Below are 14,387 nucleotides of genomic sequence, written 5' to 3' on the forward strand. Positions count from 1 at the left end.
GTGTTAAACGTACCCGCTGAAGCCGTGTCTGTGTTGGGGGAACCTACGGTAGTCGAGAGTCGGCTACACTGGTCTTCACTTAAAACTATGAAATAAATCAATTATTATTATTTATTTATTATTTATTTATTTGGAGACATTATGTTGACATTGATGACAGTCGATGACGTCATCAATGTCTTAATCACGTCTTGATTAATGAGCGTGCACTTTTATTCTGAAAAGCGGAAGGCGGAAGCAGCGGGTCCCATGACGTCACTGTGGTTCATATACTGAGGTCACAGGCTCGAGACCGCAGAGACACGATGGCAGCACGAGACAGGGTCGTTCACCTGCTCCGGCAGCTCGAGACCGCCGCGTGAGTTTATATATATATATACACACACACACACATATATATATACACATATACACATATATACACATATACACATATACACATACACACACATATATATATATATACATATACACATACACACACACACACACATATATATATATATACATATACACACATATACACATATATATATACATACACACATATACACATATATACACATATACACACATATACACATATATACATATACACACATATATACACATATATATATATATACATATACACACACATATACACATATACACACATATACACATATATATATACACACATATACACATATATACACATACATATATACATATACACACATATACATATATACATATACACACATATACACATATACACACATATACATATATATATATATACACACACACATACATATATACATATACACACATATACACATATACACACATATACACATATATACACATACATATACACACATACATACACATATACACACATATATACACATATATATACATATATATATATACATATATATATACACATATATATACACACATATACACATACACTCATATATACATATATACACTCACACACATATACACATACACATATACACACATATACACATATATACACACACACATACATATACACACACATATACACACATACACTCACACACATATACACATATATCTCTATACTCTGAGGTGGACATATACACTCTGATACACACACATATACACACACACACTGAGGTGGAGACGTTCTCTGAGGTGGAGACGTTCTCTGAGGTGGAGACGTTCTCTGAGGTGGAGACGTTCTCTGAGGTGGAGTACTCAACAAATAGAACCTCCTCATGTCCTTTCCTAACCACTTGTCCTTGACATGTAGGGGAAAAGTGATGAGGTCAAAGTTCATCAGGAGACTGGTCGTCATAGAAACGGTATCTGTTGGACGTAGACCCGTTTACTGAGAGAGAGGGATAAGTGAACAATAAACTGCTGCCCCAAGGCATTGTGGGTAGGCTGGTCCAGCGCTCCTGTAATGTTACATTCTGTTGAAACAAAGCTGAATTTAAATCAGTGATGTAACAAACACCAGACCTAACGTTAAATAATAATGCTATTAATAATTATAATGGTAATTATAATAATATAATAATGATGGTATTATTATTCATCATAAACATGACCTCTGCTCTGTGTTTGTGTGATCAGGTGCAGATGTCCGGCTCACTCCAACACCTTCCACCGAGGTACTCCTCCGTCACACCCTCTGTCGCTGTCAGTGGCTGTTATTGACTGGCTGATAACCTTTGGATGGAGTTTGGTCTCCTCAGAGGATCAATAACAGGAATGATGATGTAATCAGGTGTTTGTCCTTCAGGTGTCGGAGCTGCAACCTGCACCGTCCGGAAGACCGACTACGCCTTCGAGGTACGGCGTTTAGTAAACCCTGAGGTCTCATCACATGACTGACCGAACTCATGAAATATAAACATGGACTCCATGTTGAGAGTCACACACGATATTTTGATATTGGTTCAAAGACATGTTTATTGATGATGTATTGTTTATTGATGATGTATTGACCCTGTGTCTGGTGAATTCATCTTTAAAGTGGCCCTGTTGTGCTTTTCCACTTTTTCCCTCTCCTTTAGTGTGTTATATATATATTTATATAAAAGGTGTTTTAGATAAAAACGTTTAATCGTTCCTCAGATCTGAAACCTTCATGATCCAATGATCAGAAATCTAAATCATGATGTTTATTAAAGAATATGTATTTATGTGTTTTCTCTTGACTGTGATCGTTTGTTTCTGTCAGATGGCGAGTTCCAACATCAGATATGGAGAAGGAGTCAGCAGAGAGATCGGCATGGTAACCAAACATCATCATCATCATCATCATCATCATCACTAACATGTTACACAGACTCGATGGAACCAGTTTCAACTCGATTTCATTTCTATTTCATTTCTTCAGCCAAAATCACAAATCTTCCTCTGAGGGCTTTAAGATGTGTAAACGTTTTAAAGGACTTTACACAAATAAAAAAAAGACATCAAGCAAACATTTAATAAACATTAATATAAAACAATGCTCATAAAATCAGCAGAATAGACGATGTGTTCGCTGTCCTGGTTTCCTCCGTCAGGTTTTTCCATAAATTCAGTTTCTTCGTTCTTCGCAGATGAAAATGATTTAAGTGTTTCCTGATTGGACGGCAGAATGAAAGGCTGATGATCTGTAGTTAGTAAAGTCAGAGGAGAAGAAGTCTGATCCTGTGATGAGTTCGGGCCGCTGACAATAATCTGCTTTCTGAGTTGTTTAATTGATTGATGTCACTAGAAAGATATGATTGTGTATCGTCCACATAGAAATCATAACTTAAATTATGCTTTATTAATACTATGACCATGGGGTAATATTAAAAAAAAACAAAAAAGAAACAGCAAGGGTCCGAGAATGGATCCCTGTGGAACTCCCTATGTTCTTAAGCGGATGATATTTCCTCAGTTCCATACAGAACGACCTTCTGATAGAAGACAGCGATCTGAAACAAACCTGAGTAACCAGATCATCTAAGACTTTATGAATACGAGTCCGTTCTAAAGCTGCCTGCTACCTTCGTCTCTTCAGACCTGAAGAAGGAAGAGAAGTTTGGAGACTGGAATCCTGGAGTCCAGTCTCCAAACTGTTCAATGATTAATGAGTAGTATTAATAAACTGGTAGTACTTCTCTCTGGTACTTTGGGTCTTCAGGCTGTCCAGAATCAGAACCACGATGTGGTTTAGAGAACGTAAAAGATGTTGATGGTTCTGAGTAACGGAACATTAATATTCAGTCTGATGTCAGAAGATAAATGTATACATCGTTTGTCTTCATCACATGATGATGGAGGAACACGGACGGTGAGTGTTTGGTGGATTAATGTGACCGTGTTCTCCGGTTCTCCTGCAGGACCTGCAGAACCTCGGCGCTCGGAACGTCTGTCTGATGACGGACAAGAACTTGTCCCGTCTCCCGCCGGTGAAGGCCGTCCTGGAGTCTCTGTCCTCCAACGGAGTCACGTTCAAAGTGTACGACAGCGTCCGCGTGGAGCCCACCGACACCAGGTGAGCCGCTGCTCTCTGATTGGCTGTCAGCTTTAGAGACCAGAACAGGTGTTTAGTGGAGACGGAGGAGGAGGAGTCACTTTATCGTCTCTGATCTAACATCAGTATATTTGTACTGTGTGTGTTTTACCTGCTTTTCCTACGTTATGAGGACTCAACCCGATTCCAGACCTTGTTAAGTCCTGGAGGACCTTGAATGCACCGTTTCATTTAAAGAGTTAAAGTCTGTCCTCTGATTGGTCAACAGATTTATCTTCTAAATAGAATGTGTTGTCTGTTTCTTACGTTTCAAGTTATTTATGCTCAGATGAACAAAATACTCAAAAAAAAAAAACTCCAACAAAAACAGATAGGATCAAATATAACTTAAAGTATTTACAAAATGACGTAAACAGAAATGTAATAAATGTGTAATCAGAAGTAATAAACAGAAATATATTAGGAGTATCTTAGTATATTATATCTTAGTTATTGTGTCATAAATGAAAAAGGCGTTAAAGATCATTTCACTGAGTTTCCTTCTAAAGAATGTTTGTTTTAAAGCGTTCTGGTCGTTAAATCAAGAACCAATCAGAACATTTAAAATAAACAAATACGTGAGACAAACATTTAGAATAAGAAACGTCAGTAATAAAAATCTGAACATTTAAAAAGCAGAAGAAGATGATCAGTATAATAGTAATAACAGGATTATTAATGTAACCGACCGTTCATGTTCACATTTATTATGTGTCTCCAGCTGTTAGATTAATAATTATTTAATAATTCACTGTGAATGACTAGAAACAGCTTAAAGTTATTATTACCCAAAAGTCAACACGATCTGAATCTGAAAGAACGTTTATATTATGCAAAATATAATTTACAGTCAAATGAATGGAAATGAGTTCCAGAAGAACATAAACATAAAGAACTATAGACCCGTTCATTTTCTTTATTCTTTTTTAAATGTTTGTGTTCTGAAGAGAATATTCATGTTGAACATTAAGGTAAATATTAAATAAGATGTAATAAAAAGATGCAGTGTGTGGCGCCATCTAGTGGTGGATTTACAGTTAGCAACCAACTGAAACTTCTCCAGCGGCGTTTGGTTTGTCCCTTCTGGGCTTCGGTAGAAACGTTAAACGCTGATCTGGTGTTCCTTTAAAGGGTTCCTGTCCTTATCGGAAGTGTCCTTGTTCTATAAAGAACCTGATCTAACGTTCCCTCAGAGTTCTCACTAGAACGTCACTGTGTGTGTGTTTCAGTTTTAAAGACGCCATCGCGTTTGCTAAAAACGACTCGTTCGACGTGTATGTGGCGGTGGGCGGCGGCTCCGTGATTGACACCTGCAAAGCAGCCAATCTGTACGCGAGTCACCCCGACGCCGACTTCCTGGACTTTGTGAACGCTCCGATCGGTAAAGGGAAGCCGATCACCGGAGCGGTGAAGCCGCTGATCGCAGGTAACGAAGAACAACAACCTGATAAACAGATGAACTCTAATCTACATTTAACATATCTGAATACATTTCATAATTGTTAGCTTTAATTTAACATTAAAATAGTTCTGTATTATTCTGCCAAACAAACATTTTATAAATTTATTTTTTAATTTCTACTATTATTCATGCTGCCGAATATTAAAAAATGCTATTATTTTATATTCATATTCAATTTCATAACATTTTATTATTAGTATTTGCCTTCTATTGTTTTAACATTCACTTCTGTGAGTTATGAAATATTGACAGAAAAAATACAAATGTACTTTTTATCAATCATTTATCATCATTTTTAGTAAAATTTAATTTCAAATGTCTTTTTGTCATTTTCTCCTGTTGCCAAACATAAAGAATCAAATTCATTTAATGTTTTTATCACTTTGATATCATAGAATCAAAAATAATTCCTTCTTGAATGTGAAGATTTCTGCATCTTTAAATTAGATTAAATTATTTGTAGAAAGGAGATAAAAAAACCCATGTTGCAGAACATCCATAAGAGGAACGTGAACAGAATGTTGAGGTTCTCTGGAGTCTGAAGGTTCTCTTCTGGTCTCTGCTCTTCAGTTCCTACCACTGCAGGAACCGGCAGCGAGACCACCGGAGTCGCCATCTTTGACTACGAGCCTCTGAAGGCCAAGACAGGTAACGAGTGTTCACCACCAACGAAGAAGAAGAAGACATTCCTGACATATCTGTTAACTGGAACGCCGTGACATCACATCAGTCTGAGCTCTGATTGGTTGTCTGTGTTCAGGTATCGCCAGCAGAGCCATCAGACCCACGCTGGGCATCGTGGACCCGATGCACACACTGAGCATGCCCGAGAGAGTCGCCGCCAACAGCGGCTTCGATGTGCTCTGGTCGGTCACAACAACAACACATGCTAAAGCTAACGCTAGCTAACGTCACCATAGCGACCAATTCAATTCAGTTTATTTTGTAGAGCCCAAAATCACAAATTTGCCTCAGAGGGCTTTATAATCTGTACACATGAGACATCCTCTGTCCAACAACATTCCCAATATCCTGTCGCCCTCTGAGGGGCAGTCCACAAGAACCAGTCAGTCCACAAGAACCAGTCAGTCCACAAGAACCAGTCAGTCCACAAGAACCAGTCAGTCCACAAGAACCAGTCAGTCCGTAGTCCGGGAGGTTTTTACAGATAAATAATTTTACTCTTATTATTATTATTAACGATATTTGAGTATCTTTGTTTCCACAGAGAGGATGAAGGTAAAGAGCAGCGTTATTTAATAAAATATATAATTTTTTACTTGATCTTATTTATTTAGATTTATTAATGTCTATTGTTTATAATTGATTATTATTCAATTAGATTTTGTATTTTATTAATTTCCTTTTCTTATTGTTAGTGAATGAAATGTTATAATGTTATATATTGTGTCCTGTAGTTTCCTCCGTATGGAGGGTAAACGGTGTGGATGATTCTAGATGATATGAAGTGATGTGATGTGTCATAACCTGGACGCTGATCATAATCTCTGTTGTATTCCTTCAGTCATGCTCTGGAGTCGTACACCGCCCTGCCCTACAACCAGAGGAGCCCCTGCCCCCCCAACCCCATCAACCGGCCCGCCTACCAGGGCAGCAACCCCATCAGCGACGTCTGGTCTCGCCACGCCCTCAACGTGGTCGCCAAGTACATGAAGCGGTAAATAAGGTTTAATGTGAACTGTTTGAATGGAGAACTCCAGAGGACCTGAACAGGATCCCTGAGGAACTCCAGAGCAGCTGTTCTCCTCATTTAAAGGAGGAACACTGTCGGATTCAGAGTTTCATCGATTGTTTGGTCGTGTTTTAACGCTCTGAGTCTGTTGGGAGGACGTCGTGTTTTTACAGACCGCAGCCGGTCGTTGGTTTATGAGATGGATCCAGATCAAGATCCTGATCGATTTTAGATCTGAGAAATAGTTTGAAAACACTAGAAATGAAAAAACACAAAAACACAGAGATAAATACATCACCTTTTGTTATTTAATATCATCAAATAACAAATAATCCTCGAGACTCAAAACACACAGAAACTAAAATTATCAAATGAAATAAAAATAAAAAGTTTTTGAAAAACATGATGTGAAAAGAGAACTACAAAAAAAAAAAACATTTAAAAGTGAAATCACTCAGAAACAGTCAGTTCAGGATCAGCTGTAAACGAGACTGAGTAGAACATTTGAATGTTATTAAATTAGAAAAAAGTCGTTGGTTGACTGGTAGGTTGGTTGGTTGTTTACAGAGCAGTGCGGGACCCCGAGGACCGGGAGGCTCGGTCCAGCATGCACCTGGCCAGCGTGTTTGCCGGCATCGGCTTCGGAAACGCAGGAGTTCATCTGTGGTGAGAAAACCAACAACGTTCTTTATTAGTTCGTCAACTTTAAAACCCTGAGACGGAAATGTAATAATCTGTTCATTAACTAGCCCCAAATGATGTATGAAGTCCAGAATGTGCATGGTACTTATCCATGTTGATGTACGGTTTCTCTCTGCAGTCATGGGATGTCGTATCCGATCGCCGGTAACGTGAAGACTCATTCGGCCAAAGGTTACAGCGTGGAGCACCCTCTGGTGGTGAGTGATGGAACTGACCAGGCCGCCTGAACGTTACGTCATAAGAGTTTTCATTTTAAGAGCTCTCACTGCTTCACAACATTTTCATTAATACGACAACAGCTGATTCTTTTGTATAACAGTTACGACCTGGACACAGACTCATTCCATTGATTTTAATTAAACAACAATAGAACATGAAGCATTCAATGTGAACCGTTGATCTGGAGAACCTCAAAGGACCCAGGCGGGTTCCTTGTGGTTCTCCACCAAAGACCAAACCAGAGCTGCTGTTCCTTCTGTGGGTTTCCTGTTTTTAATCCTCGTCTGTGTTTTCACAGATTGAAGTCTCATCTAAATGAGACCCAGTTTGAGACGGAGCAATTATTTACATTAAAGAGTTGATTTATAAAGTCCAGTTTATGAACTCTGAAGTTTTAAGATTAAACAGGTTGGTCATTAATTATCTCTGAGGATCAAAGTTCAGAAAGACAAACGTGTGTGTGTGTGTGTGTGTGTCCGTCCTCAGCCTCACGGTCTCTCAGTCGTCCTCACGGCTCCGGCCGTCTTCAACTTCACAGCCCCGATGTGTCCAGAGCGCCACCTGGAGGCAGCAGAAATCCTCGGTACCTGTTCACCTGCTCACCTGTTTACCGGTTTACCTGTTTATGGCAGGTTACTTGCCAAACTAATCAATCACCTGACACAAAGTAATGATTTAGAAATAGTGTTATTGGTTCTTCCAATGGGAATACTCCCTGAACTGTTTCCATAGCAACCATCTGTGATGAAGAAACAACAGAGCACAGAATGGATCATAATACATGACAATGAATGATCATTAATATTTCATATATAATGGTTCAGGTGCAGACATTCGGCAGGTGAAGAGGGAAGACGCCGGCGCCGTTCTGGCCGACACGCTGCGTGGCTTCCTGTTTGACCTGCAGGTGGAGGACGGACTGGGAGCTGTGGGATACACCACCGACGACATCCCAGCACTGGTGAAAGGAACCATCCCTCAGGTCGGTACCTTCACTGACCGCGGGAATAACCAGACCTCATTCATTTCAAATAATCACATGATAATTATGGGATGTTTATGTATTGTAAAATATTCTGTGTTTTTAATGGCTCATCACTATTGCAACATATTTAAGGTATTTATCATTATTGATCTGTGCTGCTAACAGGAGCGAGTGACCAAACTGTCCCCCCGAGGACACACCGAGGACGACCTGAGCCGGATGTTCGAGGCCTCCATGAAGCTCTACTGACTTCCTGTCCTTGTGAGGACCGAACACACTCCACGCACCACAGTTTGATCATCAAACTGCTCTCAGGTCTGCTCTGTGTTGAGCTGCAGTTCCTCTAACAGCCACTAGATGTCCCTCGGCCGCTCAGTGGCATTTTATCAACGATCACTCATAGATTTTATATTTACAATCAAAACTGAAATAAAAAACATATGTACACGTCGGAGTCGTCTTCTGTTTGTTCACATCCTCAATCAGAGCCTCAGGGTTTAACTGCATCCTGTAAGGGCCTCCCTGGACCAGGACCAGGACCAGGACCAGGACCAGGACCAGGACCAGGACAGGGTTGTTTAACAGTTTTATGGTGTACATTTTTAAAACAAATGAATGATATCAATCAATACATTTTAATTATGACCTGATAAGAAAGAGGTTCAACCAATCAGAGAGCTCACAGAAAACACACTAACCATTGAAGGGAATATATGTGTGTGTGTGTGTGTGTGTGTGTCTGTGTGTGTGTGTGTGTGTGTGTGTGTGTGTGTGTGTGTGTGTGTGTGTGTCTCTGTGTGTGTGTGTGTGTGTGTGTGTGTGTGTGTGTCTCTGTGTGTGTGTGTGTGTGTGTGTGTGTGTGTGTGTGTGTGTGTGTCTCTGTGTGTGTGTGTGTGTGTCTGTGTGTGTGTGTCTGTGTGTGTGTGTGTGTGTGTGTGTGTGTGTGTGTGTGTGTGTGTGTGTGTGTCTCTGTGTTTCTTAGAAGACCTCTCGTGTTAATCCAGTCTAATCTGATCCAGGTACAGTTGTTATATAAACCTTATCTGACTGTGTTTAACTGGTTTAACCCTGAGATCAGAAAACGAGCTAAAGACAGAGTGACCCTGAATGCAGCACAGAGCTCAGTCACACCTGAGCTCACCTGTACGACACATGACTCATCAGATCACAGAGCGTCTCTTTCATCTGATGATGCAACTGAACAGTTTATGATTTCTACATCAGTGACACAGAAACATGATGATTCAGTAGAGCCTGTCATAAATACATACGTATATATATTCATATATATACGTATATATATATATATATATATATATATATTTATGTAGTATATGTATAGTATAAGTACGGTAAGGTAAAATATAAATACGTGTACTTGCATGAAAAGTTGAGGTACAAGTCAATTCACCAAATCCTGTCAGCCAATAGGAAGTCCTGATCGACGGCCCAGTGTGTGTGTGTTACAGAGACACACACACACACAGGATTAGACAGCAGGTATTTAAGGCAGCTGGTGTGTGTGTGTGTGTGTGTGTGTGAGAGAGAGAGAGAGCAGCATGCAGATCTACAGGCAGACGGACGAACACTTTGAGGTCTACACCACCGTCTTCTCTCCTAAAGGTGAGTCTCACACAGCTCACTGATCCAGCGCACAGTGGACGTAGTGATGAGCTGATCGGTGTTCACCTCTTCCCTCCTGTCTGTCAGTGAGCAGGACCAGGACCAGGACCGGCTCCGGGACCGGGACCAGACATGTGGAGGCAGAGAAGGTGAAGTGAGGTGGCAGCGTCCTGTTTCTGCTGTAAATGAGTTCATCTCCTCTCAGACAGAAACCTTCACAAAGTAAACATCCTGTTAGTAAAACACCTTCAACCCTAACCAACCCAAAACATCCTTTATTTAAAAACCCTTAATCTCCACATCAACGGGACGTTTTTACAACATCATGAATGACGAGTTCAAGGTGTTACTAGGGTTCAGGGATTTTTCAAAATTCTCTTTTGTGGTGGTTTTGAGTCTTTAAGAGGGTTTTTGAGTCTCTTTGTTGTTTAAAATCTCTTTGTGGTGGTTTAGTGTATCTTTGTCGTGGTTAAGTGTCTCTTTGTGGTGGTTTAGTGTATCTTTGTGGTGGTTAAGTGTCTCTTTGTCGTGGTTAAGTGTCTCTTTGTGGTGGTTTAGTGTATCTTTGTGGTGGTTAAGTGTCTCTTTGTGGTGGTTAAGTGTATCTTTGTGGTGGTTAAGTGTATCTTTGTCGTGGTTAAGTGTCTCTTTGTGGTGGTTTTGAGTCTCTTTGTGGTGGTTTAGTGTCTCTTTGTGGTGGTGGTTTTGAGTCTCTTTGTTGTGGTTTTGAGTCTCTTTGTGGTGGTTTTGAGTCTCTTTGTGGTGGTTTAGTGTATCTTTGTGGTGGTTTTGAGTCTCTTTGTGGTGGTTTAGTGTATCTTTGTGGTGGTTTAGTGTCTCTTTGTGGTGGTTAAGTGTCTCTTTGTGGTGGTTTAGTGTCTCTTTGTGGTGGTTTTGAGTCTCTTTGTGGTGGTTTTGAGTCTCTTTGTGGAAGAAAGTGGATCACGTCACTCCAGTTCTGAGGTCTCTTCACTGACTTCCTGTCAAAATGCTACTGTTGGATGGTTTATTACATTATGAACCATCCAGACCTCTCAGGTGGTCCGGTTCAGGTCTGCCGTCTGTCCCCAGAGTCCAAACTAAACCTGGAGAACCAGCGTTTTTAGGATCCATCTGTCTGACCCGTCTGCTGTGTGACGGGACGGCGCTCAGCGATAAGAGACAAAGAGAAGGTGACGGATTAGAAACATCAGGTCGCTGATTAATGATCTGAGAACAGTGTGTGTTAATCAGGGTTACATCACTGTGACCTCTGACCTCTGAGTACTTACAGCCTGCTGAGCTGAGCAGCAGCTATTTAAAGCAGATTAAGGCCGATCCCGGTCCGCTCATGTCCCGACACGCAGCTCCACCTGAGTCCTGATGAAGGTGTTCAGAGAGCGTTAGTGAGGGTTATGATCACGCTGATCTGTTCTTCATCAGAATCACGTCCCTAGAAACATCGCTCGCTTGCTGACGCTCCAACGTTGTTTATCACTTGGATGTCATGTGACGTCCTGGTTGTTAGCACTATTAAAGGTAATATGAATATCAATAAATCAACATTAATACAATTATCAATATGTATTGATAATAATGTTGCAGTAACACAAAAAGGCCTTAATGGTTATCAGAAGTAATTATTCAATATTAAAAGTAATCATATTGAATGATATAGTTAAGTTGGAGGGGTCGTGGGAGTTCATCCAGTCTACATGTGTTTGTGGACTTGGAGAAGGCTGAGGGATTACGGGGTACCGGGGTCGTTGCTACGAGCCATCCGGTCTCTGTTTGACCAACGTGAGAGTCCCGGTACTCTGCACAAAGTCAAGCAGGTTCCCAGTGTTGCTCTCCTTCTCACCAGTCCTGTTTGTGGTTCTCATGGACAGGTTTTAAAGGCCCAGTCGGGAGGAGGAGGGAGTCCAGTTTGAGGACCTCAGATTTGCATCACTGCTCTTTGCAGATGATGTGGTTCTGTGACCTTCAGCAGCACTGGGGCGGTTTTCAGCCGATGAGAGTCGGTTCATCAAAGTCTGGGTTCATGGTTCTCTGCAGGAGAACGGTGGGGAGTGAGTCACTGCCCCAGCGTGGGAGTTCAAGTATCTCAGGGTCTTATTCACCAGTGAGCGTAACAGGAGGTTCAGTGATGAAGACGTTGTACCGGACCGTTGTGGTGAAGAGGGAGCTGAGCTGTAAGGCCTGTGGTCATGAGCCTTCACGTCCAAAGGGGCCAGCTGAGGTGGTTCAGGCTTCTGATCCGGATCCTCCTGGACGCCTCCCTCTAGAGGTGTTCCAGGCACTTCTAACTGGTAAGAGGCCCGGGGTAGACCCAGAACACGCTGGAGAGACTACATATCTGGTCTGGGTTCCCCAAGAGGAGCTGGAACAACCTCCTGACCCGGCCCCGGATTAGAGGAAGACAATGGATGGATGGTTCAGTGGGAGGAGTTTGTAGTTCTTGACATAACAGACAGTTTTCACTCAAACACAACATTAAACAGACCAGAGAGTAAATTCATCCAACTGGTAAGAGGCCCCGGGGTCGACCCAGAACACGCTGGAGAGATTATATATCTCGTCTGGCCTGGGAACGCCTCGGGGTTCCCCAGGAGGAGCTGGAAAGTGTTGCTGGGGAGAAGGACGTCTGGAGGACCCTCCTTAGCTTGCTGCCCCCGCGACCCGGCCCCGGAGGAGGAAATGGATGGATGGATGGATTTATTAACAAGATAATAAAGAAAATAACTAAATAACTAAACGCACTTAAGGCAGTGTGTGTGTGTGTGTGTGTGTGTGTGTGTGTGTGTGTGTGTGTGTGTGTGTGTGTGTGTGTGTGTGTGTGTGTGTGTGTGTGTTATTCATCATGAGATCAGACCCTTTGAGTTCTGAGTGAAGGCTGTTTGGTTCTAAAGATGCTAAGTGGTCAGCTGACTGAATATAAAGCTCAGTGAAGACATTCGTCACATCCTGAGCTCAGCCTCTACTGTTACGCTATGCTAAGCTAACGTGACATTAACGTTAGCTTGCTGCTTCGTTAGCTTAGCTGGCGTCGCTTCGTTTGCTGTGTTTAGAGGGTCTCTTCAGTCTTTCGCTGAGTCCAGTTAGCTCGGCGCTAACTGTTTTACAGTCAGCAGGGAGGCTCTGTAGCTCAGCTAAACCTGTTCACTTCCTGTTAGCGGAGCATGCTTCACTAATCGGTGACGTTCCAGGAGACTCTCTGGAGTCCTGATCCAAGCACACCGGGGTCAGAGAGCCACGGCCTGGGGGGAGAGCGGATGCAGTGGAGCTGCTGGTTTTGTTGACCCTATGACGTTATGGTTCAGTTGACAGGATCCTGTTACTGTGAACGTTGAGTCCACGTTGAGCTCGAGGGTTCGTCTTAAACAAGAAAATATGAAATGGGATTGGCTCTTTAATTAATAATGACAATAATAATAATACTTTGCATTTAATAAGCTCTTTTGAACAAACTCAAAGACTCAAAACTCACATGATAGAAAAAGATCCTGTGATGGAGGCCGGAGGACGTCCTCTGATGCAGGAAGCAGCCTTGAACACGTCTGGACTGTGATTGGCAGGTGGTGGCGGTGATGCAGCACCGGTCCAGCTGGCAGAAGGAGCTGGACCTGAACCAGGGAGACCTGATCCAGGTTCTGTTTAAGGAGGACGAGTCCTGGTGGTTTGGACGGCTGAGTGACGGGACGGAGGGTTACTTCCTTGCAGCCTGCGTGGAGCCGCTCCAGGTAACAACACCCACCCGGCCTACTGGGTCTACTGGGTCTACTGGTCCGTCTGGGGGGGGGTTCCTGCAGAAACTCAGCTGCTGAGTGGTGGGCAGTCAGCTGTGATGTAGGACTGTCTTTGTCCTGCAGGATGGAGATTCATCCGGAGCCCCGCCCATGCCGGTGAGGAGGGGGTCGGTACCGGTCGCCATGATGACGGAAGGGGCCCCCTGTGGCTGCATGAGGTAACTACAGCAACAACACATGACAACTGTCTGAAAATCCATCTTCCTTCATAGAAATATTTATTTAAAGAAACATTTCTGTAATTACAGAATGTAATAATAATATATATTCTTTATTTATTTAAAGAAACATTTCTGTAATTACAGAATGTAATGATATATATTCTTTATTTATTTAAAGAAACATTTTTATTTATTTATTTATTTAAAGAAACATTTCTGTAA

The 14,387-nt window shown here is 41.9% G+C and overlaps 2 protein-coding genes across 2 annotated transcripts; both read left to right on the top strand.

Annotated features, from left to right (window-relative positions):
• The first annotated feature begins 259 nt into the window (after positions 1-259).
• Positions 260-9,037, top strand: adhfe1 (alcohol dehydrogenase iron containing 1). The gene is made up of 14 exons (XM_054627473.1): positions 260-358; positions 1,615-1,652; positions 1,784-1,833; positions 2,225-2,278; positions 3,363-3,517; positions 4,765-4,961; positions 5,568-5,645; positions 5,758-5,863; positions 6,523-6,675; positions 7,258-7,356; positions 7,511-7,589; positions 8,098-8,194; positions 8,436-8,593; positions 8,762-9,037. Exons 1-14 carry the CDS (start codon positions 306-308, stop codon positions 8,843-8,845), a joined length of 1,401 nt encoding a protein of 466 aa, XP_054483448.1. The 5' UTR covers positions 260-305; the 3' UTR covers positions 8,846-9,037.
• Positions 9,038-10,146: 1,109 nt separating this feature from the next.
• On the top strand, positions 10,147-14,022 carry si:dkey-97a13.12 (uncharacterized). The gene is made up of 3 exons (XM_054627195.1): positions 10,147-10,219; positions 10,307-10,368; positions 13,774-14,022. Exons 1-3 carry the CDS (start codon positions 10,156-10,158, stop codon positions 14,020-14,022), a joined length of 375 nt encoding a protein of 124 aa, XP_054483170.1. The 5' UTR covers positions 10,147-10,155.
• Positions 14,023-14,387: the final 365 nt, after the last annotated feature.

The sequence above is a fragment of the Anoplopoma fimbria genome, chromosome 3, assembly GCF_027596085.1.
Source record: "Anoplopoma fimbria isolate UVic2021 breed Golden Eagle Sablefish chromosome 3, Afim_UVic_2022, whole genome shotgun sequence".
Lineage (NCBI taxonomy): Eukaryota > Metazoa > Chordata > Actinopteri > Perciformes > Anoplopomatidae > Anoplopoma > Anoplopoma fimbria.